The 26,393-nt window shown below is 42.8% G+C and overlaps 1 protein-coding gene across 1 annotated transcript; it reads right to left on the reverse strand.

Annotated features, from left to right (window-relative positions):
* Positions 1-595: 595 nt before the first annotated feature.
* Positions 596-25,795, reverse strand: OLFM4 (olfactomedin 4; the record flags this gene model as incomplete). The annotated part of the gene is given in 7 exon segments (XM_084275829.1): positions 596-1,389; positions 11,570-11,723; positions 12,655-12,867; positions 18,950-19,102; positions 23,302-23,379; positions 25,585-25,713; positions 25,715-25,795. Coding segments are annotated over 7 exon segments (1,602 nt in total).
* Between the last annotated feature and the right edge of the window lie 598 nt (positions 25,796-26,393).

Raw genomic sequence — 26,393 nt, forward strand, 5'->3', positions numbered from 1 at the left:
CAGGCAAGTGTATTGCTACCCACTTCCCTGAAGCCTTGAGCCAGATAACTCCTACTTCTACCCAACAAACGGCTTGCTGTCTTCCAAGGAAATCTATCTATTTCCTATACTATTTTAATCCTTCAATTAATTTCTCTGAGGGCTCAATTCACTCTGATGAAGATCGGTGTAAATTCATTCTCAGTTTCTGGGTGCCTTGCCAGTGGTACACTGACAAATGCACATCAGTCGGTAATTAGCTTCTTGGTTGGTAAATAGGCTGTGCCCATCAATTTCTGTAAACAAGATGTGGTGAATCTATGCAGTAAATCTACTCTTAGAGGCAGGACAATTGTAAAGCACCAAGCACCAATAAACACCAATCAAACTCTAAAGAACCCAGTACTATCAAACTCTGCTGCCAGCAATATTACTGAGCAGAGTGGGAAATCCCTTAAAAGCATTTAAGTAATAAGTAACATATATATAAAACACCCACAGATACAGTACCTTGGGCCAGATGAACCCTAAACTGGCAATAGCATTGTCTAAAGGTGTGTCAGATCTCTCATTTTATTTGCTGCCAATTTTATCATATGCTTTTGTCACTGAACTTCTAAGGTTGAAACATCAAATCGTATCTTACAAGGTAACCATCATTGTAAACATACAGTTTCTGATCTGTGGGGTTATAATCAATACCACGTATTGTATCCAACTTCTTATCCATAAAGATACTAACTCTACCTTGTTGGCCAGTACTTGTGTCATACATGTAGAAGATTTCCTCTTCCCTAGTGTTTATTGGCCTTGTGGCATACAGAACACCACATAATATGAAAGCACTGGAAACAGATGGCTTGTACTGTCTTGTCTGCCAAGTATTTAGCACATCAAGTGTGGTCTCATTGAGTTTGCTAATCACAATGTTGCCCATGTTATTCTCCGTTGAATATATTACCCACAACCCACTTTCATCCACGGCAAAATCTATGTCTTGCCATGGTGTACCTGCATAAGAGAAACGGTTACCAATGGCAGCATATGGAAGTTCCTTTTTCAGAACCATAGTGTTTTGTCTTATATCATGCTTTACCATGTATCTTGAATTATAAGAATGATAGTACAAAAAATTATTATAAAGGACAGCACCACCTCCTTCCCCATATACTATTCTAGTTTCATACATGGGTTTAAACAGCTGCAAATCGTCAAAAGTATTATAAATTCTGTAGTATTCCAAGTATCTCCCATCCGTGTTCAGTGGTGCAACCCAGTAGACTTCCTTCTCCGGGTTAGAGGGAGAGTAATCTCTACCCCAGGAACCATATTTGTAGGAAGATCCTCTCCAGTTCAGCTTTACAATATAGGGCTGGCTAACATTCAGCAGTCCACGGTGAAGGCAGCTGCCTGTAATTAAAGAGAAAATACAGGTTTCCCAAATGTTAGCATTAGGAGAGGGGGTTTGCGTACTGTAGCCCCTGGAGTATGCTTACTAGGGTTTGGTTTTGTGGCAAAGCACCGACATAAACTCATAACTTCATATGTAAAAGGCTCTTTGTTGGCCAAGGTCAGCAACTGCATGTCACAAGGTGTTCCAAGTTGACTCAGGAAGTTTGTTTAAAAAAAAAAAAAAGAAGATAGGGACACACATCCTCAGTCAGGATTAATTCACAGAAAACAAGTGCTCACTTTGCTGGTCTAGTCAAGGGGCAGACTTCTGTTCCTGCCTATTTGATGCATGCCAGCCTGATGCACTAGGAAATCCCTTGGAAAATACAATTTGAGAAGCATTTTAGGTTATTTTCTACCTCAGTGGAACCGAGAGCATGGGAGACTGGAAAAAAGAAAGAGGAGCATCTGATTTCTGAGTATTTCACTGAGGTGGGGAAGGAAAGAGCAGCAGTAATTCCAGAGTCACGTTTCAGATCAGCATTCTGCTGCCAGAACCACAGCATCACAACAGTGTGTCACAGCTGCATGGTGCCTTCCACCTCAGGCCCTCAAAGAAACCTGCAGACAGTACCAATCACAGCCTAGGCAATGTAGACAGGTATTACTCCAAGTTTTCATGTGAGGCAACTCTAAAAAGAATATGATTGCAAGATGAACCAGAACAGCTCTGTTCTCCAAATATTGATTACAAAGCCATTTTCAGGATCATGGAACAATCCTTTTATTTTAATTTTTGTTTTGTCTTGTTACTCAAAATCTTTGGCTTTTTGCACCTGCAGAACATCTTTCAGAAGTAGATCAGAGTAGATTTTTTTTCCACACTTACTAGGAATAAACAACAAAATAAAATGAACATTCAGGTATGATGAAGGCTTGTTTGGGGTTTGTGTGGCAAGGTTAGGGGTGGGGGTGGAGGGCTGCAGTGGTGGCTTCTATGAGAAGCTGCTAGAAGCTTCCCCTAGGTCCAAGAGAACCAATGCCAGCCAGCTCAAGGCCAGGTCCTTCACTGACCATGACCAAGCCAAGCAGCAATGGACAATGACCAAACCAAGCAGCACCTCTATGATAACATATTTAAGAAGGAAAGAAACAATCAAATCAACAACTTTTTTCCACCAAAGGAGTGAAAAGATGTGAGAAAGTTTACAGACACTCAGGTTAGTGAAGAAGGTGGGGCAGGAAGTGCTCCAGGTGCCAGAGGAGAGATTCCCATGGTGAAAAAAACATGGAGAAAACCATGGTGAGGCAGGCTGTCCCACTGCAGCCCATGGACATAGAGCAGAGATTCCACCTGCAGCCTGTGTGGGACCCTATGCTGGAGTAGGTTTTGAAAGAGGCTGTGACCTGTTGGGAAGCCTGTGCTGAAGGAAGCTCTGGAAGGACCAGCAGCCCATGGAAAGAGGATCCCAGGCTGAGGCAGGTTTGCTGATGTCACTTCTGACTCCGTGGGGGACTCCTGGAGCAGTTTGTTCCTGAAGGTCTGCACCCCATGGAAACCATGCAGTTCATGAAGAACTAAAGTTCCCATGGGAAGGAGTGACATTGGAGCAAGGGAAGAGTGTGAGGAGTCCTCCAACTGAGGAGAAAGAAGTAGCAGAGACAATGTGTGATGAATTGACCACAACCCCTATTCTCCATCCCCCTGGGAGAATTCGGAGGAATTCTCAGGAAGAAGGGAAGAATGGGGGGAGATGCTTTAATATTTGGTTTTATTTCTCATTATCCTACTCTGTTTTGATTGGGTAATAAAGTAGATGAATTTTATTCTGTGTCGAGTCTGTTTTGCCCATGACACACATTGTGGAATGATCTCTCCCTGTCCTTATCTCGACTCCTGAGCCTCTCATTATGTATTTTGTTCCCCTGTCCAGCTGAAAAGGGGAGTGATAGAGAGGCTTTGATGGGCATCTGGCCCCCAGCCAAGGTCAAACCACCACAATGCTCTTTGGAACAAAAAAGTCGAAATTAATTTAGACACAAGAAATACTTCCCCTTTACTCTTGCAGAATGGAGGTGACATTCTTGTTTCCTGATAAATTTGAAAAATCCAAAGTCATGGTGAAAAAATTTGCCACTCATAAATTGGCCTCTCCTGAGTCCAAAGCTGCTACTGGCAAAACCCAGCATTTTTTCCCCAAGTTTAAACATTAGCTTTTTGTCTTACTGCCACAAAAGTGTCCCAGTTTTATTCATTGTGAGTATATGTTCACTGCAGGTAATGAAGACAGAGATGTCAAGTGACTAGCACTAGCTCAAAAGCTTAGTGGTAATTCAATGTTTCCCAGAACACTGGGGTGTTCTAGCCACTAGACAACCTTCCTTATGAAAGATGGAGTGTAGTATGAATAGACCCAAGTCTCACGCATCAATTAATGGATAAATTAATGGTCACAACTCTTTGATGTTCATAACTCCCTCAGCACAGTAGTTCCATGCACGGCCAGTTATGGCGTCCATGGTGAAGGTCAAACTTATCTTTTAAGGCTATAACACTTTGCATGGGTACCATGTCACGATCGCTTACAGCCTGTACGAAAAGAACGGCTGCTCATAAGCTCGGTCATAAGAGGAAATGTCTAACATATAAATAACCTATGCCTTTGCACAAGGACAAACAACAAAGAGAGAATTTACCTTTTGCCCTGAAAGCCAACCATCCCTAAGCAAGACCAGACAATATTCATGGAGCTGAATTTAAAACTCCTAAAGCCACGACAGAAAAAGCCTAGGAGGTATTTTGTGCTCAAAGGCATCCTAGTCTATCCCACAAATAGAGGGAAATGTGGAGACAGACCAGTCTGAAGTACTCTGTTTGGAAAAAGTAGAACCTGCTTTTCTTGTTTCTATCAGGAAACAAGATATTTAGTGAAAAATGTACTGTTGCAAACACAGAGAAATATTTTTTTGATCTGGGACAACAAAACCTGTGGTCTGAATGTCAGAAATGTCCAAGAGGGCAACGTTTGTGCCAATGTGTAAAGTAAATTTGGCTGGTGAAACTTTCCACATCTCCTTCCTCAAAATGTAATCTTTCTTTCTTTCTACTGTGTAACACATTCACCCCTCACAGCCTCATGCTGTCTTGTGCCAGTGACTTGAGAGGCATGGATTCACCTGCAACCTCATCTCAACATCTGTGAGGAAGGTGGGAAGCAGCTTTGTATTAAATACAAATCACTATGCTGAGCTAAATCCTACTGTCCCCAGCCCACATTGTCAAATTCCTTTGGGACAGTATTGCCCATGGTAGCAATCCTGCATCACTGAGTGCCCGGATCAAGGTAGATAGGAAAACAGGAGTCATGAGCAGCCTCCTCACCTCCTCCAGTCCCTTTTACATCCCGGGATTCTCACAGGAGAAACACGGGATGACCCTGTTTGAACCGTTGCTTCACTCCATGCCACCAAGAACCACAGCAAATCAGCATTCCTGGCTCAGAGCAGATGAGCATTTAAGCATGCACTTAAGTGCTTTGCAAAGGATGAGGCCCTGGAGCAGAAACCTCATTTCCAAATATAGCACACCAGGGGGAAAGCACTGCTGTATGGCCAGCCAGGCCGCATGTCTGCAAAAGACACGCAGCATGGCCAGGAACATGGCCTTGGCACTTGGCACAGATGCCAGCATTTGGAGGTGCTTATACCTCAGCTCATGCAAAGGAAGAAAGTCAGGCAGTGCCAAACAGCTTGCAGCCTGCCATCTCCATAAATCAATTTGAACTGGGGTGTTTTTCTTATATATTCTTCTATCTTTAGTATTGTTACCTGCGGCACGAGGGCTTCATTCAAGCTGGTGACATATTGAATATATTACCTTGGTTAAATCTCAATAAACGTATCTCAGAATTAAATGGTTATTAAATGCTCTAAAACTCTTGATTTGTTTAGAAAAATATAGCACTGAAGCTTGCAGGTAGTGAAGCACTGCTAAGCTCATCTATATGCGACCTCAAATAATTTTTCATGTCATTAAGCAGAACACAATTCCAGATTTATTTTAATAATTCATACATTGTTTCATAAATAAAAAACAAACGTGTGTTCAGCAGAGAGACCTTTTTTTACAAAAGAAATAATAAATTATTATTTCTTCCCTTAAAGAGATCTCTCTGCTGAACACTTGTTTGGTTTTTATTTATGAAACAATGAATTATTAAAATAAAGTTAGAAGCGTGTTCCGTTTTAATGACATCAAAAATTGTCTGAGGTTTCTATAGACTATGTGCTTCATTTTGATTTCCTTGAAAACTCCCCCAGAATTTTTTTTTTTTTTTAACCAAAAAAACTCTGTGGTAGTCAGGGGGTGATCTGTCTTCTGCACAGGTTCAGAAGAATTCATTGTTGTTTATTTAATCTAAACTTGCCTCCCTGTCTGGATCTTGTGGGGGAAAAGAATGCACAAAGGAAATAAAGTGTCATGTAATTTTGTAAATATTAGAAGGTACTTGAAATAAATCCATATGCATTATTCAAACTTTCGAGTTTTTAACTCTATTCTCCACTGTTTTTGGCCACTGATAAATGACATCCTGGTATTTTTGCCTTCCATTGCTCAACGCTTATGTAGCAAATAGCAAGAGGAGAACCAGACTACGTGCATACACACATCTTCTCCATAGATAAAGAACCAGTATCTCAGCTCAGTTGTTTACTAATCCTTATGATTCAGCAGAAAAGGACCTGGCACTTCATTGTCAGGACTGGAGGGAGCCTGACTCGCCTGACTTGCGGGCTGCAGAGCTGAGCATGAGACACATCCTGTTGGATCTCGCTTCCCCCACTTCACTCTGAAGCACTCATAGAGCCCATCAGCTTCTCACTTCAACAATACAGGTGTCAAAATAATAATAATAATCCAGCAGGCTCTCCCCACCAAGCATCTGCATCTGATCTCAGAAGAGAAGGGACCACAGTTCGCCTATGCAGCTGAAAATCATGAGATATGATGGGACCCACATTTAAAGGAACTCCTGTGAGGTACACAGAAACCTGCATCAGGCTGGTGCTATACTCTCATATGTGCTCCCAAGTGACAGATGTGCACCCTCCTCTCCCATCAGACACGCCACTGCAACTAGATGTGTGCACAGTTACCACCTATGTCTTGAAACACAGGAGACGCCTGCTCTGGGAAAGACTCATCTTTGCTCCTACTGTCTCACTGTCATAGGAAGACCCACACAGACACCTGAGTCTTCACCAGTATCACAGGGCACAGTCACAGGCTGACAGCTGTGTCAGAGAAGACTTATGTTGTCAGCATCTAACAGAGGATGAGGTAGAGGGCTGGAATTCATCTGACCTACCTCCAGGCAACTAGAAAAGTCAGGTGCCTCAGCTAAGCTCCCCTCCATTGCCAATGGAGAAGTGCACATGTCCCCAGGGGGCATTCAGACAGTCCTGGAGAGGAGGCACTGATGAGCTGCTTTCAGGTGCCTGTAGGCATGTCTCTCCCTTTGTGTTAGGATGCATTTGTTTCAAAACACAACCCAAAGCAGTCAAAAAAAACCCAAACCCAACACAGACATCTTGGGTATATAGAGATTAAAATGTAAGGTAAAAGTGAAAACACTGTAAGACCCCAATACAATTGCCTGAGTTTCAGCGTTAAGCTACACCAGGTCTTCTTCCTGCTGAGACCTATTCACCAATAACTTGAAATCCTTAATTTCTAAGTGGATAAAAGACAGAAAAAAACAGCTTTGCTCTTTTTTTCCTTTTTTTTCTTTGCCTTTGAGAGTTCCATCTGACTCACTTCTCTCTGCTGCCTCTCTCAGATCATGTCAGCGCGATGTGACAAAGAATCTGCTGCAGAGTCCTCAAAGAACCATCCTGGGGTCTGTTCTCTCTCTACCTGCCCTGATGCAACCAGATGAGAGCAGCACAAAAGAAAAAACGAATGGATAACTTTTTCTTCCCACTGGAGTGGGAAGGAGAGAGATGCCAGGAGTTGCTGCAGATAGGAAAGCCAGTGGTGATGGTGAGGTTGATTAACTATATATTTACTGAGGCCCACCTCAGACACTCAGACACCCACCCAGCTCTCCAGTGGGAGTGAAAGGCAAATGGAGACCAGTGATTTCCTTCTGCTGCGTTGTTCGAGAACAGGCCTGGTTACGGCAAGAAATACAGCAGCAAAAGCCTTGGGGGAAAGGGTCAGAGGGGCTGCAAACTACAGCACTGAGAAGCAAGAAGCTTTAATTAAACTTGCCTTTAGACTCATGGTCTTAGACAGCTTGGGGATTAGCCAAGCTCTCTCTAGTTCATGTTGCCTACCCAAAATATGCCAAAGTATGAAGGGGGAGAGAAAATGCAGTCTGAAAACAGGACAAAGAGTCCATTTAATACAAACATTATAAATATAAAATGAATATAAAAGCAGGACAAGGCCAAATGGTTTGGCAGGAATTCAAAGCATTCAAGCTTGCAGAGAAAACATATGGAAATTGTGTTCAAAGGCGTAAATGAGTGCTAGAGAGCTTCAGAGGCCTAGGTGTGAGCATCCATGCAAAGCCTCCAAAATGACCATCTAGAAAATGCAGCTCTCTCACCTACTTACTCCATCTCCCCAAGTAACAACCTCTCCCTACTACCACTTGTTTTCAGATACAGTCTGCAGGACATGCAATTACTCTACAAAGTTCTTTGCCCAGAGAATATTTCCTCCCTGCCAGGCACATAAATTCAGGATATACCAGTCCCACATGGATTAACAGGGATCTGATCCTACATGACACCTGTGTTATCTGTACAGCTGGCTTCTCCCAACAGGAACAAAACTTGCCAGAGCTCCACAGTTACTCTGCCAGTCCCCCACGCCAGCCTTGGAGTCCACCCTCACCCTAAAGGTAGCCATGACAATATGCCTACACACATTCTCCAACCCCTCCAGGGTTCCTATTGCTGTGGGCAAAAGATCATAGAATCACAGACTGGTTTGGGTTGGAAGGGACCTTAAAGACCACGAAGTTCCAACAACCCTGCCATGGGCAGGGACACCTCTCACAAGACCAGGCTGCTTAAGGCCCCATCCAACATGGCCTTGAACATGTCCAGGGAAGGGGTAGCCATAACCTCTCTGGGAAGCCTCTTCCAGTGCCTCACTACCCTCATAGTGAAGAATTTCTTCCTAATATCCAGTCTAAATCTACCAGTCCTTCCAATTTAAAAACATTCTCCCCTTTTCCTATCCTACATGCCCTTCTAAAAAGTCCCTTCCCAGCTTCCCTGTAGGTCTCCCCAGAGCCTTCTCTTCTCCAGGCTGAACAACCACAGCTCTCTCTGCCTGTCTTCATAGGACAGATACACCCTCTAATCATCTTCATGACCGTCCTCTGGATGCTTTCCAACAGTTCCATGTCCTTCCTATGCTGGAGACTCCAGACCTGGACACAGTACTCCAGGTGGAGTCTCACGAGAGCAGAGTAGAGGGGCAGAAGCACATCCCTTGACCTGCTGGCCACACTCCTTCTGATGCAGCCCAGGACATGATTGGCCTTCTGGGCTGCGAGCGCGCACTGTCAGCTTATGTCAGGCTTCTCATCCATCAGCACCCCCAAGTCCTTCTCTGCAGGCCTGCTCTCTATCACTTCATCTCCCAGCCTGCTTTGATGACGAGGATTCCCTGACCCAGGTGCAGGACCTTGCACTTGGCCTTGTTGAACCTCATGAGGTTCACATGGGCCCACTTCTCCAGCTTGTTTGGGCCCCTCTGGATGATGTCCCATTCTTCTGGCACATCAACTGTACCACTCAGCTTGGTGTCATCAGCAAACTTGCTGAGGGTGCATTCAACCTTATTGTCAATGTCACTGATGAAGATATTAAATAACAGCAGTTCCAGTACAGATCCCTGAAGGACACCACTTGTCACATCTCTCCATCTGGATTTTGAGCCATTGACAAATACTTTTTGGATTCGACCATTCAACCAATTCCTTATCCACTGAACAGCCCACTCATCAAATCCCTATCTCTCCATTTTAGAGAGAAGGATGTTGGGGGGGGGGGGGCTGTGTCAAAGGCTTTGCAGAAGTCCAGATAAATGACATCCATTGTTTTTCCTGTGTCCACTGATGTGGTCACCCCGTCATAGAAAGCCACTAGGTTGGTCAGGCAAGATTTTCCCCTGGTGAAGCCATGCTGACGGTCTTGAATCACCTCCCTGTCTTCCATGTGCCCTAGCATTGCTTCTAGGAGAAGCTGTTCCATAATCTTCCCAGGCACAGAGGTGAGGCTGACAGGCTGGTAGTTCCCCAGGTCATGCTTTTTACCCTTTCTAAAAATGGACACAATATTGTCCTTCTTCCAGTCACAAGGGACTTCCCCTGACTGCCATAAAGATAAAGTCACAGATAGTATCAGAGGATCTCCTCAGCTGATGTCAGTGGTTGTAATTCTCTGAAAGTCAACGGAACTAGCGTTGTTCACACCACCAGTGGTTTTGGCCTTCTAGTTTATTTTCTGCCTGCATGAAGATGCACTGCAAAGCATAAACCTCCCTTTCCTACTCCATCAAAGCTCCTATATCCTACAGATGCTTACTCCAACCACCCAGGCGTAAAAGCAGCCCCTTCCTCCATCACTCCTGGAAGGACACAGTATTCTTGTTCCAGAACTCAGTACTTTCTTGCTGAAACAAAGGCTTGCTGTAGGCTTGAAGAGAAAGAAGCTGTTTCTTTCCACACACCATCACCCTCAATAAATCAATGAAATGCCCTTCAAATACTTTTAAAACATTGCTTTTTTCCTTTTTTTTTTCCATTGAAACATTTTAAGCCCTTTCTTAAGGTGCAGAAAAGGGCTCTGAGATTTTTGCAATGCAGGTTTTTGTTTCACCTTTCTCTCCTGCCTGATTCCCCAGACAAGGTGTTACTTGTGCGTCCCATCAGAGAAGTGCAGCAGCTGCCTGCACTGCGAGGAAGCCCAAAGGAGATCACAAAGGGAAAGGCTGTTGACCCTAAGGGAAGCTTGTGCTTCTGCCTCTCACCTTTCCAATGAGATCCTTGAATTTTCTGACACAAAGGTGAGGAGAGGTAAAGGCTGGTAGATGTAGAACTGTGCTGCTTGCAAGCAGGACACCACTTGTCCTGTTTTATGGGCTAACCCGTCTGATCACTAAGCAGCATATGTGAAAAAGCAGGATCCTTCCCCTGGGTATTGTCAACAGAGCACCTTCTGTTTTACAATACTTGGTCAAAATGAAGCCTCTGTGTATAAAACATCAAGGGATCAGCACAGCTTGATAAACCCTCCTGTCTGTAAGCAAGTGGGATGCTTGACCTGGCATCTAGTGTCTCCTAAATGTCCAGTGTATCATATCTGACTCTTAAAATTTCTCAGACTACGACTCACTCATAACGTAGTTTTTCAAACTGAACACACCACCAAGACAAAATTTACTCCAGTTGTTAACTAATTACCACATGTTCTGTGACTGTTTGTACTCTGATATAACTGCACTCTGGATACCACTGATTTAAGACTGAAAACATAACCTTCCCTAGTTAATAAAACGGTAAAATCCTTGTTTCACTGAAATCAGTAACAAAGCTCCCACTTACTTTCCTGAGACCAGAATTTCCCCCCAAGGTTCTTGACCTTCTGATTTAGAAGAATCTTTTTTCCTGTGAAGCAGAAGTAATCTTCATGCAAAGCTACCTTCCAGAGCTTGCATACCAACAGCTTTAGTACACCAACTGTTGCTCATACATTTCAGAAGCAGCATTAGAGCAAAATTATCATGACCAAGGTCACTTTCACAGAAACTATTAGAAATCAAAGCTGATCAGAAAAAAAAAGCAGTTTCCCACCAAAAAAAAAAAATAGAAAAGAAAAAGAAAAAAAAGTTTTGACAAAGAGGAGTGTAAAGATTCTCTTTTTGCACTGCAGGTGAGAGGAAGATTATAACTTTTTCCAGTTGAGAACAGCTACTATGTCTGGAAGAGTTTGTTTCCTGCCCTCATTTTCCTTCTTTTGAACCTGCTGATGAAACATTAGGAGCTGTCTGCTCAATTTTTCAAGAGCTAAGTAGTATCATTACAATGGTATTTAATATTAACAAAGAGAAATCTGTGCATCTGTTCTACCCGTGTATTATGTTGTTTCTGATCTGAAATGCAAGGGCAATGCTTACCTGGTGGGAAATAAGGGGGCACTGTGGTTTTGTTTGCGGACTCTTCACACTCTTTCAATTGATTCTGCAGTGACACAATTTGTCGACGAATAGCAAGGATATTGTTTTTGTCCATTGATTCCAGCTCATTTACTAGTATTGTCAGATTTCTGATCTAGAGAAACAGAAGGTAAAAGAGAGCAAGTTTAAGTTTCTGTCAACTTTATTTTACAGATATTTGTAGGCAGGGTTGATCGTGCCATGGAAGATACTACAGAACAGGTTTTAAGATATATCCCTAAGAATAGATCTTTGTCTGCTAGTCTGAACATTTACAGCAGAGGTATGTGACCACAAGGATATGCTTCAACACTCAGTTGTATACCATAATGCAAAAATATAGTGTTATTTTATACATAGTATAAAATCATCCAGTAAGTCTGAGGCAAGTGCTAGCTGTTATATATAAACATGCTTATTCCAGCCTTACAAAAGTATCTGGAAATTTTATTTGCAAAGATAAAGCATGTTCTCAATCACTTACTTGATGATCTAGAGGACAATGAAGAAAAATACGTTTCACTTTCCATCTGAAGCAATTATTCTCTCTAGGTGAGTGATTAATTACAATTTTGAAAATGTGATTTATAGTCTGCTGGGAAGGTGATAGTCTTTCCCACTTCTTGATTTCATATTGATTGGGCCACTGCCCTAGCAACCAGAAGCTAATTTTATAATTATCTAAGTTAAAGCACAGAGGCTTTCAAGCATGGGGGTCTATAAATTAGTATTTATTATTATAATAATTTAATCAGCTCATGTACATAGCACTATGCAAAACCGTTAAATTGCACCAGATAGTTGGCAAAAATAAAGCTGTCCTCTTTTGTTTCGGGGGTTCTCTGTTTTTCTGTGTTCTATATGAAGGGAAAAGATGTAAATACATTTAAGGTGAAGCTTTCTTTTAATTTATGCTGATGAAATGCTAAAACAATTCCACTGGCTGAAGTAGAGACAGGCTACATTTCCTCAACCTAAACACTAAAGAGAGAATAGACTATCCATACATTTGAATCCTTTGTGGATAATTAAGACTGTGGCAATACCTCCAGATATATCTGCTCAACGATGACATTGCTTCCAACAAGGTTGGATTTCAGCTGGGTGACCAGTCTGTCTAGGTCATTGATTTCCACTCTCAGTAACTGGAAGTCCAGTTCTGTGTAAGACACGCTGCTCCCCTCCATATGCTGCACTCTGACGGTTAGGTTAAGAATCTGCTGCTGATACAGTTCAATCAATTTTGAGTACTCTCGAACCTTAAAGAAAAAAAAAAAGGGGGTGAGGGGGAAAGTACATACTCAAGTCCAGGTGAGCAAATAAAACAAGACTGTTTGACATCCATATCATATTTCTGAGTACCCCATTCATAACTTCCACATTCTTCACATAACCTACATAAAAGGAATTCTCATCATACACATAAAAAAATGTGAAATTTAACCTTCATTTATTGTTTTCAGTTCCACAAAGTCCCCTCAGAAATGCCTGGAGATAACCAAAGGCAGAATTTTACTTGAAATCTTCCATTTTTCTAATTTTTTTTTCCCCATATTGTCTCTATGAGCTAATTTTATCTTCAGTATGCCAGAGATTTACATTGGTGAAAATTTTATTAGGAAATCTGCAGTCTATCATCTCACAAAGGCAACCCAAGGAAGATGAAAAATACAATAAAGGACTCCCAAGTTTCAGCTTTATTTCTTAATAACTCTGAATCTGAATAGTATTTTATCCTGTGTCCATTTGAATTGTGTCAAAAGTTGGCAGAACTGGTTTGGGGTTTGTCTTTGGGCAGGGGGGGATGTTTAAAAACAGCATTAAAAATCAAATCTGGTTTAAATGGAAGTGTAAAATTTATTGCAGGCTTTAGCTAAAGTAATTTACATAGCAGCCTTTTCAGCTTTTGAACCATTAAACAGTTGTCCAGATAAATATATTTTCACACATGTATCTGCTGAGGTAAAGGTCACAGCACAAGCATTGTGATACAGAATGTTAAGAATATTATATGCATTTAGAACATTCCTCTGAAAATATTAGTTTCCTTGAAATTTAACACTGAAAAATACAAAGTTTCTCTCCTATATGCTTCATAAAATTCATGTCTGTTTTCTTTTAAAACAATATAATTATGCCACAAAAGATAAGTAGGAATAAATGTAATTAGTTCGTTGCACCAGTGACTCCATGTTTGTACTCTCAGATGGTGTTTGTGGCACAAGTCCCCCTCTACAGCACTATGATTCCCATAACTTTCACTTCCTTGACTGAAAGATTTTTAGCTCACGTCATTTCAACCATTCTTGCATTATCTCAACACAAACTGAAAGACAGCATTTTTCCCCAGTGGCCTCTCAAATCCTGGGATGGTACAAAGACCATGGACTCTCTGTACTCCTTTTCTGGCAGCAGGCCCTGGGATAAGTACCCCAAAACACACTTATCAAATAGTTCCTTTTAATTTTGATCAAAATCTCTTGTGTATCAAAATGGTGTGGGAATTTCTGAAGGGCAGAAAGGGACGCTTCACAACGTAAGATATTCAGTGATGTGATTTAAGAAGGGGAACCGTAAGTGAGAAGACCCTCTTCTCGAAAGTATAATTTTTAATGGTTGCACTATTCAGACTTATAATGACACAATAAATCTGAACGAACCCCTTTTCATGCATATACACAATATGCAACAAAACCACCCTGCTCAATCCTGTGCATTTACATCAGGGTTCAAAACAGATCTGTTCTAAATATGTGTGGCCAGAATTTGAGCTGCTCTGATATTGACTAGCATGTTTCCATAAGCAGCAGTAGAAGCTTCCTGACTCATAACACTGGATGTCCTACATCTCCCAGGTCAAGCCTAGGTAACTTCAAGCATAGGAATAACTAAACTATTTATTAGAATCAAGAATGAAAAAAAAATTGTATAAAAAGTCTTAGACCTAACGCCTTGTATCTGGCTGGCAACAAAGACAGCTGGTATCCCTTGTCCTAACTGTCCCCTTCATTTATTTAGGAGGGAACTGTAGGTAGAACTGGAACATGCTTTTGGAAAATCCAGATGTAATTGTACCTCATGCTTTTACTGGTCCCCAAAGTCAGTTTGGAGTAGGAACATACCCTTAAAAAAAATCTTCTGACAAAATTCTTCAAAGGTCAGGGTTTAAACTATGTGCCTTGAGTTTGCACAACAGAAAAAAAAGCAAGCATATATGATTTCAATCTGAGAAATACAAAGCAAGCCCACATCTGAACAAAATTGACCTGCTGTGTGAAGCTATGTATATCACAGAGGTATTTGGAAATCTGTCTAGGTATGAATGACCTTTCTCACAGCAATAATAACACTAATGCTACTAATAATAATAATAGTAATGTTGCAATAGAAACCTAATCTACAAACCACTGAAATGGACTGCTGGAATTAGTGATGACTATCCATCAGCGAGAAACCTGTGAATTTGGAGTTTTTTCCAGGGTCCTGAGAGCCTGGACAAAGCTCTGAGGTCGGGAACAAGGCGTACATAGTTATTTCAGCCCTGATTGTAGAGCACTGCAGGACACGGACCTGAAGTTCTCCTCCCACATCGGAGAGCTTTCACTCAGTCAGCCATCTAGGTCACCTAAGGACATGTCGACACCATCCAGTGGAACATAGCTGCGAGATATCCACACAAGCTGGGGCTGAACTAGCCCCAGCACTCCGCGGTGCTCTGTGCAGCCACACCAGCATTACAATATGACGTAAGCTAAAAAGCTCCCCTGGCGAATTACTGGACAAACATAATTTTCCCAGTGGTGCTGCTCTAACAGGTCTGTCTATACTGCTGCTGCAGACAAATCCAGCACATACATCAAGCATTGCAATGCCCTGTGTGGACATTCCCACCTGCTCAGATCTGGCTCAAGAGTTACCCCAGTTCAGAAATAAGGAAAAAGGAACATGATGTTGTTTTGTGGCTTGGCAGATAGATTTAACCAGCTTTTAATCCCTATCTTCTAACTGTAGCTACCTGCTAGGAGCTGGCTGTTGTCTATTGACAGACTGGCACAGAAATTCTGTTCATATCCCATATTTAGGGATGCAGACCAATAACTGCCACATTTGTTCTAAAAAGACTGAAGTAGGGTCTGACTGGTGCATAAGGGCCTGTGTTAGCCCCTTATAGGAAGAGAATGGAGCCATGTGAGGCGTATGCAGGAAAAAAAATGCTCAGTTTCAGTTTTTCCTGCTTTCCAATCACTGCCACCCTCATGGAATGAAAAGGGCAGGAAAAAAATCTGCAATGCTCATTTACTTTGTCATTTACCTGCAACTGGTATTTATCAACACCAGCTCTGCTGCATGCAAACAGACACTTCTCCAGCACGCATTTGGAGAGGACAGAAGTGGGAGCAAAGGTGCAAGATGAAGATGCAAAAGAAAATTTTTAAAAAATGAAGAAGAAGTGGGAGGACTGAGGGAAGATAAGAAAGAAGTGACAAAACCAGAGTCTCCACAGAGTGACTCGGCCCAGGACACTGGCTTCGGGCAGGCCTCACCTCTACAGACCCTGCAAAAAATGAGGTTGGCAAGCCGCCTGCAAGCTGACACCAAGAATTCCACTGCAGGTTAACCTATTTTGAAAACAGCTTTTCCTGGCAGAGGGCAGGCATGCTTTTTGAGGAGGTTTTTTCCTCCTTTTTTCATTACGTGAGGATGTCGTGGCTGTTGTGAGCCAAGTTGTGAAAGGCTTTCTCTTTGCTTGGGATCACGTGCTGATCCATCCCTGTTATGGAGGTGTCCTCTCCCCTTTCTTATTGAGAAGAGCAGCCAATTCCCGCTCTGCTTTGAAAGGTTAATTTTCTTCTGTAATCATAATTATGCTGGCAAAGGTTGATGTGACAGAGGAAAAATTAGTCTGGTATTTTCAGCCTACGGTTTGTACTCATTTGGCACATGAAAGCATCTCTTTATCTGCGAGCTTCCTTGCCTGCTGATTCTATAAAAGGACCCCCTTGCTTTTTGAATTAGCCTACAATCAGGGAAAAGGTTAACGATTCAATCAGGTTGTTTATCTGGGGCTTCTAGCACATGGAAAGCATCTTTAAGAGGGTCCAATCCTGCCGTTCTTACCCAGGAAAAGCTCCCATGAGTTTCAAGGGTGTTTTAGAAGAGCGAATAAGGCATAGGTTCTCAGAGTCAAAAAAGCAAGCACTCCTTAGAAATTCCCACCCCTCTGGTGGCTAGGTTATGTTTGAGTATAATTCCCCAGGATTTTGCTCAAGATCATTTCTAAAAGTGATCAATAACAAGAACTGGGCTTTCCTTCATTTAATTATTTCCTTCTTTCTATGAGCATTATCATGGCAAAATCAGCGTACAGGATTGCACAGGGAGATTTTTTTTTTCCACAACTGGAAAGGAAGAATTTTTAAGCATGGAGACCAACGTATCACAAGATCTCAGGCTCCTTGAGTTCAGATATCAATAGGGCAATGTTCAACACCTTTCTTTTCTGCGGGAAAAGATTATAACTGAAAAATCTTGCACACACAGAGTTACACCAAAATGAAATGTTTGTTTTCCTTTCTGACCCAAACTGTCTCTTTGCCTAGATCACACCAAAGTGGATGTCACACTTCTAACTAGATGCATTGTAATACTGCTTGGCTGATTGGTCTCGACAGGATGAACTTAAGCAAAGCCTGTGTTAGGTCAAGAATTTTCACTGTCTGCAGTAAGAATTGAAAGCCAAGGTCAGTGGCTGCACTGCACTACACTGATGGGCACCTAAGGATGGCAACACAGTTACACCAGTTGGCACCAGCTGGCAACCTAGACATTAAAGTCCACAGTGGGGATTCAGCTTGCCCTGATATTAGAAGTGAGTTTCTCATACAAATCTGAACACCTAATTTAGGTATCTATAGTAACCTGTGTCTTTATGTGAGCAAGATGTCTGAACTCAATGGAGATCTGAGGCTGTCCACACAGAGAAGTCACGCAGCACTTGAGATGCTCTGCAGACCTGTGCGGCACCAGCAGATAAGTCACATGTCCTAAAGGAAGCATGCACCATTCTAATGAAAGTACTGGTAAGAGACTGGCTACACCAGGGCAAGTGACTGGAAAAGGTGGTACCCAAACTCCTTCAAGAATCATGTCAATTTTCTGGCTGGGGATCATGGCCCTCATCCTGTCCCAGTCCAATCAGCCTAAAAAGCTGGCACTGACCACGGTGGGAACAGTATGGGGACCTGAAATCTTGCTAATTTTCATGGGTCATTAACTCTAAGCCAGATCGTGTAACTCCTGTGCTTGGAGGCAGTGGCACTTCTGTCAACTCGCCCTTCACATCACTGTTGACAGCTGAATGTGTTTCATTGTTAGCTCCAGCTCTTTCAAAACAAATTATTTGAACTGAAAGATCTTAACACAGGTTCCTCTGCCTGTTGTTGTGGTTTTTATGCACAACTTCTTATCTGTTCTTGATTATACCAGAGGAGGGTTATGAATATTTATGTTTAGAATTTATAATTTAATGCTGTGTCTTTTCTGCTGATTAATTCAAGGACACTTCATTTCTTAAGATTCTGGGTTCCTGAAGAAAACGCTTTTGCTGGACACCTAATCTGGATCCTGAATATTTATCAAAAGTCAAAGACAGATTTCTGTCTTCACAGGCAGCTTCACCCTGTGCACTGCAGCATATGTAGGTTTGCCGGAGTTCCTCAAAAAATGGATCTGAATTCATGCAAAAAGCAGCCAAAGTAGTATAAGGTGTGTTCATCTCCAACAACACTGCAGAATTCAGCAGTCTCACTGCTACGACTTCAGATGCTGACAAAGATATTTGTCTTTTTTTTTTCTTTTTTGTTTAAGTCTATGAGAGCAGGAGAAGTGAAGGGACAAATATTCACCTACTTCCTCACTCTGGGCCGTGGTGACCTTTCTCCTCTTTCCCTTCATTTCCCTCCTACAATCTGGCTGGCTTGACACAAATAATAACACATGAAAGAGCAGGAGGCTTGGCTTCCTATAGCTCTGTGTAGCTATCACAAACCAATAAAACTGAGCCAAAAGAGGAAAAACATAACCATTCTTCCAAAAAAATACCATATGCCTCTAGCTGTAAAGGCCTAGAAAAGAGACCTGAAAATACTCAAATGTATGACATGCTACGATGTCAAAGATTTGAGATTTAATCGCCCTTCTCTTTACTCTTATGGACTACCCCCCCTCTCCTGCTGCTCAAAACACAGGTCACAGAAAATCTCTGACTGCTGTACTTTTTCACAGAGAACCATTTTCCAGCAAAGATGCAATTGCTACATTTAAGAGAAAAGAACACCTTACTTGAGAAAGCTCTGTCTCAAATTTCTGTGTGAGTGTTGTGGCTATAATTTCCAATTCCTCAGCCTTCTGCACTGGAAAGGTGGTATCCGGCAAGTATACAGAGCACTGACAGGTTCCCTCGTCATCCACGGAGCCGGACACGTTAGCAAAGAGCTGCAATACAAAAATCATATATAAAAAGTGTTAATATTCTTCTCAGTAGTTAATGCCTGACAATAATACGAGCTATGACAATCATGAGATCAACAATGTCATTACTAAACATCTTTCACCTTTTCCTTCCAAGGAACTAAAAATATCTAGCAATTTTTATGACTCAGCCTTACAAACCTTTTTGAAAATAGCTGAATGTCACCGTAATGATTTTACCATTGGAAAAACAGAGGCACACAATAGTTCTTACTTTCCCAGTCTGGTAGACAATGTTCCTGAGATATGAAATAGCCTTTTGAGCAGATGGAAAAGCATACAACACCAGGAAAATAGCAACTTGGTAGGTTAGATCTTGTAGTTATTGTACTGTTAATCTGAATTGTCTTGATCAGATAATCCAGTTGTTTCCATCCATAGATGGAAACAGAACTATGTCATAGTTTTGCGTGGCTGGGTTCTGGTGGAGAAGGGGAGCTGCGGGGGTGGCTTCTGCAAGAAGCAGCCAGAAGCTCTCTGCAGGCCCCACAGAGCAAACACCAGCCAGGTCAAGGCCAGAGTTGTCGCTGACCAAGGCTGAGCCCATCAGTGATGGTCACAGCACCTCTGGGAATCATATTTAGGAAAAAAAAAACACAGAAAGCAGCCAATTTTTGCCACCAGAGAAGGGAGTGAGAAGATGTAAGAAACTGTGCAGGCACCGGGGTAAATCAAGGAGGGGAGAAGATGCCCCAGCTGCCAGAGAGAGAGACACCCCTACAGCCTGTGGAGAAACCCATGGCGGAGTGGGTGTCCTCCTGCAGCCCATAGAAAAGGCTGAGACCCCACCTGCAGCATGGTTAACAGGGAAAGTTTTGACAAGAAAAATGCTTCATTTGAAGTTTCTCAGGCAGCCCCAGCAAACAGACATGTGCGTTTAATTATACACCACGGAAAGGTGACTAAATATGTGGGCTCAGCCCAAAGTAGAAATACTTAATTTTGCTGTAAGACCCACACATCACGGCCCTCTCCACCACGTATGTGGATAGTTTGCAAAGCTATTGCTCATGCCATTAGCATGAACAGCCTGGTCCTGGCTGTCTCAGTGTTCAAAGCATCACCAATGGAGCAACGTGCATAGTGTATGGAAAGGTCAGGCCTGGCAATTCCTGGTCTTGCCATTATCTACAGTCCAAGCACACCATTTCCTATGGACACTGGGCTGAATACTGAACGTGTTTGAAGCGGTTCTTTTTTGTTTGCATACAAAATGTTTCTCAGTTCATGAATCTATCAGAAATTTATTAAGATATTAGATGTTGATTCAAAATATTCTAGCACACACTGCAACATAGCTGCATGTTTTAAAACTACAGGATTTCTCTTTAAATGCACTTCTTTCAATAATCTCTCCTTCTTCCTTTGCAGAAATCCCAGCTATTCACGTGTTTCCTCTTTCTCCCTCTTAAAAATATACAAGCAAACAACTAAACTGAAAGCTGACATTTCAGCACTCCTTCCCTCACTTTTTCACAGTGATTTCAACTAACTTCCTCACCATCAAACCAGCCCAGAGCATGCAGTGATGGCCAGAAGCAAAGCTGTCTTGATTTGTGAGCCCAAGAAGAGAACAGCAGAGAGCAGGAATGATCCCAGTTCACACTTCTGGCAACCTCTTTACCACAGCCGTAACAAACAGCATGCATCTCATTTTGAAAGAAAGCATGAAAAGATGTTTTATCTGTGTTATTCAAGCACCATGGGTCTTAAAACCTCGCTCATAGCCAGACTGCTGAAGACATTTAACATGAAAGGAAGCAGAGAAGTATCTCATGGCATTCCAGAACATCCCAGCACATAACTTCCATTGATTTTCCTGCCAGGTAGATTACCAAAGCACTTCTGAACATCCCACTGAGAACATACTGCAAACTATTTCTAAGTTTCCTAGTACTTTTGAAGACATGGCTATCAACTGCTTAAACTGCTATGAAAGATAGGTTCCTAAGTCATTTAGATGCTTCTGCACCTCTGAGTCCTCTGCGTATGGCCGTGACAGGGATGGAAAATTGCTCAGCACTAACAAAAGAAACAGATGGGGTGGGGGGAGACCAAAAGAAGCAATAAATGAGGCTTAGTGAGTACACAGGACTTTCTATAAGGCTGTTGTGCTCTGGCATGCTGATTTTTGTGTGGGTGTTATTGTATTCTATCCCTTCTGTGTATAACACAAATATAATATATATGTGTATATGTATACCAAGAGAGAGAATACTATAGATAGTATACTATGTACTATACATATATATGTTGCCTTAAATAGTATAGTGCAAACTACACATTGTGTACTCTGCTATAAACTGCAGTCCTGACTCTGTGTAGCCATCAGTTTATCTAGAGGTACTGTGCTTGTTCCATGTGCTAAACAGACCCCTCATAAAGGTTTTCGGATGATCTCCCAAAAATAAAACCCCAACCTGTGCATTTAAACTCCACATGAAAAATAATAATTTTACATATATTTATGTAGCTTTAAATATTTTCACTTTTGTGTTATGAGAGGGCTTTGATCTGGAGGCAGTAAGTGTAGCTTGTGTTTAAGCTGAGACAGTTTCCCCAGTGGAGCAGACAGCCTGAGCAGACTGCACTGCTCCCAGTCTTCCATTGCCATCACAAACATTGGGATCATGATGTTCACAAGACCAAGAAGCATAGTTTAGTTAAAAGCCCCTTGGGTCAGTAAGTGTTTCAATCAAAATATAGTACCAGTCAAACGATAACCGTGTAAGAGAAATGTCTTCCCTCATCCTGCAGAAAAATGCACAAGATAGGCTGTTAGTTTTGATGGAGTTGCGTGGGTTTTTAAGTTTAATAATTTACACTAAAGGCTTAAGAGAGAGCAAGCTGTCCAGGTCTACAGCAGGGACTTGACAGCAACATTTCACTCTCTAAAATTAAGCTGTTACATACCATATTCGAAGCTTTGAGAAATGTTCATTTCCCACATCCCTTCAATTTACGAAGCTGACAGGTACTTGGTTTTCTGAAAACCAGGAAATTTATTCACCTGCCTACATGTGGACTTAAGGTTACAGCCTCAAAACAGCTTAGCCATTTCAGTGCTTAATTTCCAGCTACACCGTAGCCCATTCACAGCTCTGAATTAGCTATTTGCTATTCCTAAATTCAGGGCTCCTAAGCTCTTCTGTGGACCATGAGATCCACAGAAACCACATGGAAGGGACAGAGGCCACCCCAGCTGGGAAAGGAGGTTTGGGTCCTGTTACTAGGGCTCAGAGAGAGGCTCCGAACTCCATAATTGATTCATGCCTGGGGTCCAGTTCAGCAGTCACAAGGGCAATGCCAGAGCTTTGGATGTGATTTAAGGCATTGAATCAGCAGCACTGATCACAGAATCACAGAATCGTAGGGGTTGGAAGGGACCTCAAGAGATCATCTGGTCCAACCCCCCTGCCAAAGCAGGCTCCCTAGGACATATTGCACAGGTAGGTGTCCAGACGGGTCTTGAATATCTCCAGAGAAGGAGACTCCACAACCCCTCCTGGGCAGCCTGTTCCAGGGCTCTGTCACCCTCACTGTGAAAAAGTTCTTCCGCATGTTGGTGCGGAACTTCCTATGCTCCAGCTTGAAGCCATTGCCCCTTGTCCTGTCTCCACAGACAGCGAAAAGAGGCTGGCCATTTCCCATTGTGTCCCACCCTTGAGATATTTATAATCATTAACAAAATCCCCTCTCAGTCTTCTTTTCTCAAGGCTGAACAGCCCCAGTTCTTTCAGCCTGGGGAGATGCTCCAGGCCCTTAATCATCTTTGTAGCCCTTCTCTGGACTCTCTCCAGGAGATCCCTGTCTTTTTTATACCAGGGAGCCCAGAACTGGACACAATACTCCAGGTGGGGCCTGACCAGGGCAGAGTAGAGGGGGAGGATCACCCCCTTTGAACTGCTGGCCACAGTCCTTTTAATGCACCCCAGGATCCCATTGGCCTTCTTGGCCACCAGGGCACACTGCATGGTTTTGGGAATTCACTACTGCCTAATATCCCAGATACACAACAAGTAAGTGCCTTTTCCTGAGCAGCCTAACTGCTGAACACATAGGAAGGCTGAATTGCAGAGTCACTGTGTAGCATTTAAAAAACGAGACACAAGTTACTGTATTTACATACAGTAATGGTACTGTGTGTACAGTAATGGTCATACCTTTGGGGCAGTGCTCCTGTCAGCAGCCGGCTTGCTAGGCGGAGTCAGATATGAAAGCATCGTGCTGCGGTGCGGAGACTGAAAGACAAAGCAAAACCTTTTTCAGTGTGAAATTCTGCACGTGGCTCTGCTCCTTCCCCACCAGCTATCCCCCATCCTGCAGCTCCAAAGCACTCTGTTTCTATTATGGAAGCCATACCCGGCAACACTAAAATTAATTGGCTTTTCTGATCTGCTGCTGAGGCGACTAACGTTTCCCCAGGCATTGTGTCACTTCGTAGACACCTCTTCTTGAAGAAAGGCTCTGTGTGACCAGTCCAAGGCAGGCGATGCTCAGCCTGCTCGGGAGGTGTGAGCTGTGGCTCTGACAGCCCTGGCAGACCGCGCAGTAGTCTAAACCGACAGTACCGTGTCCCCCTGCCCTAAATCCAGAGACCGCTGTCCTCCCAGCAGGGACATCAGTTCCTCACTGCCCAGCTCACACTCCAGCCTCTTGGCGCTGGACTCACTGCCCCTTTCACGCCAAGCTGTCAGGCTTCAAGCTGTGACAGCTGGGGCACACGTCCTGCTCTGCTTCTAGCACCAAGGAGTGGGGATAGCATCCCACTGCAGGGAGGGAGTGCTGGGGGAAGCCGCCATGCTGCCAAGGATTCAGCCAGGTCCACCTTGGGAGTCTTTTATGTGGTGAGAGTGTACGCATCCCTTTTAACTTTCATCTGTGGCTGGCACCTGCTTTCCTGTCATAGCAAGGAGTGCAGCTGCCACCCTGGCACTGTACCATGTGTGTGTGTCCCTAAAGGTCTACCCCATCCCCACACAGGGTGCAGAGCACAGCGCATCACCGTGGTGCAGCACACTGCCACCCCTAACGGGGTCTCACCAAAATCTGCAGCAAACTGGGAACTGTAGCAAGACCTCCTCGGTGTCAAATGGTGTGACAGATGGAGCATCAAATGAGTTTCCCTCACAACCAGACGCTCACCCCTGGGTCTTTCTGCCTTTCCCAAATCCCAAACAGGGCCCCATTCCTGAGCCAGGGAATGGTGGGGAAATCCAAATGGCCAGCAAAGGGCAGGTCTAGCAAAGGGCACAGCTTAAGTATTTGTGGGACAGTTTGTCAAATGAACCCATTTGAACAAGCATTTGTGTGCTCATATGATTACACTGGGGTGGGGGCAGCTAGCAGAAATTAACAGTGGCAGAGCTGAGAACATCATGAGTTGTGTAAATTACACAATTAAAGCTTAGCAGACTAAGGAGAATCGTCTCCCATATTAAGTTTTCTACCCTCAGCTTACCAACATACATTTACGCCTCCCACTCGACTTCTGCAACTTTCTGTTCCTTGAGCACCTTCCCAGCAGATGCTGACTTCACTGTCTGCACCCACCGTGCCCCCAGACTTCACAAAATATAATGAGGGGCACACAGGATTTTTCCAGTTAGTAACTAAGACAGACAAACCAGAAAGAGTCTTTGGGAGTCATTTCTTTTTTCCCAAATTTCAACTAAAAAATACCAAAAAGCAGTCAGTTTGTGCCAAACAAAGCCAAAATGCTTTGTTTCATTTGGAAAAGCTTTTAAGCTACAAACAAACTTCTTCTGATAACCTAAGCCCACTTTTAATTTTTTTTTAAAGATGCAGTACAAAATCAAAACAAATCTTACTGATGATTTTTTTTATATTTTATATTTTTTCAAAGTTTTTTCTTCTCCCTTTCTCCCTGGACTTGGTTTTCATGGGGTTTTGGGGTTTTGTACCTTTTCCCAATTGATGTCTTTGATTTGAACTTCTCTCTTGCACAACCACATACAGCTTTACAAGAGGGAAAGCACTCCACAAAAACCACCCAGCATGGCTTTCATGTGCCTGGTCACAGGGTATGACAGCAGTCATGCAACTGGGAAAGCCTCCACCTCCCAACTCCTTACACATCAAAGATGTGGATCCTTTCCTGCTATAAGCCCTTGCTAATTAATTAGAAGCTACACAGAGCACTTAATATCCACTCAGATCCTCACTGGGAGTTGCACTCATCTAACCAAAGGCAAAATTTGACTCTGATTTTAAACCTGTGCCTCACTTTTACATTTATTACCCAGTCCCTATACATTAGCTGAGGGATGGGGGGGGGGGGGGTGGAGGAATACTTTAAACTTTCTCCATGTAGAGATCTCAACATTTGCCTAATAATTTTCCAGTAACCTTAAAAGAATTTTCAGCAATCAAAATTACATGAGAAGACAAGAAGGCACCAAGGTTATGAGATTCCCCCATCTTACCACTTCAGTTGTTGGTGTCGTTTCAGCCAGAGCAATCAGGCTTTGCATGAGGAGCAGCACAGCCACCCGCATGTGCTTCATCTTCTCAGCCAGCAGATGTGTCAGGGAAGGGACAAAGAAGGTCTTTTTATAGTAGAGTATGGGGATTTCCCCAACCAAACCTTAAGGAACTTGCATGATATTTTTTTAAGTTTTTGAGAACTGATGTCATGAAGTCATATAATAACTGGTGCCAAATTACTAATTTACAAAGAACATACAAGTTGCCATCAGAAATTAACTACATCCAATTTCCTAACAAGAAAGCTTTCCCATATGGTGCCATATCTAATCTTAATCTTGGTTATGCAGAACATCGGGTGCTTATTTGCTGGTACAGGTAGAGAGACGTTTCCTCTTACAGTGAGTCAATCACAAAAATTTTTATAGATACCTTCTAAGTTATGCAGACAATACAGGTCTGTGTGGTATTTATTACTTCTTATAGGTACAGCAAAAAGCAGGTCAAGCTAGACTTTTCACACACCAGAAACATTGTCCCTTTATTTCAAAGGCCAACAGACCTTTGACAATAAATAAAATGCACAGTGGTCTCTACACCTTCTCAGATCCCCCAGCACAGATGGGACACAAACAGACCGTGTCCTCCTGTTTCCCTTCCAGTAGGCTTATGCCTTGTACATTAACATTATGTACCCATTAATGCTGTCCATCAACACCACATGCCCATCAATGTTTTCTCACTTGCTCTCTTCTCACAGAACCTCATGCCACCTGACCACAGCGATCCTTGTCTCTGATCCAGAGCA

The sequence above is a fragment of the Gallinula chloropus genome, assembly GCF_964237585.1.
Source record: "Gallinula chloropus genome assembly, chromosome: 1".
NCBI classification, from domain to species: Eukaryota; Metazoa; Chordata; class Aves; order Gruiformes; family Rallidae; genus Gallinula; species Gallinula chloropus.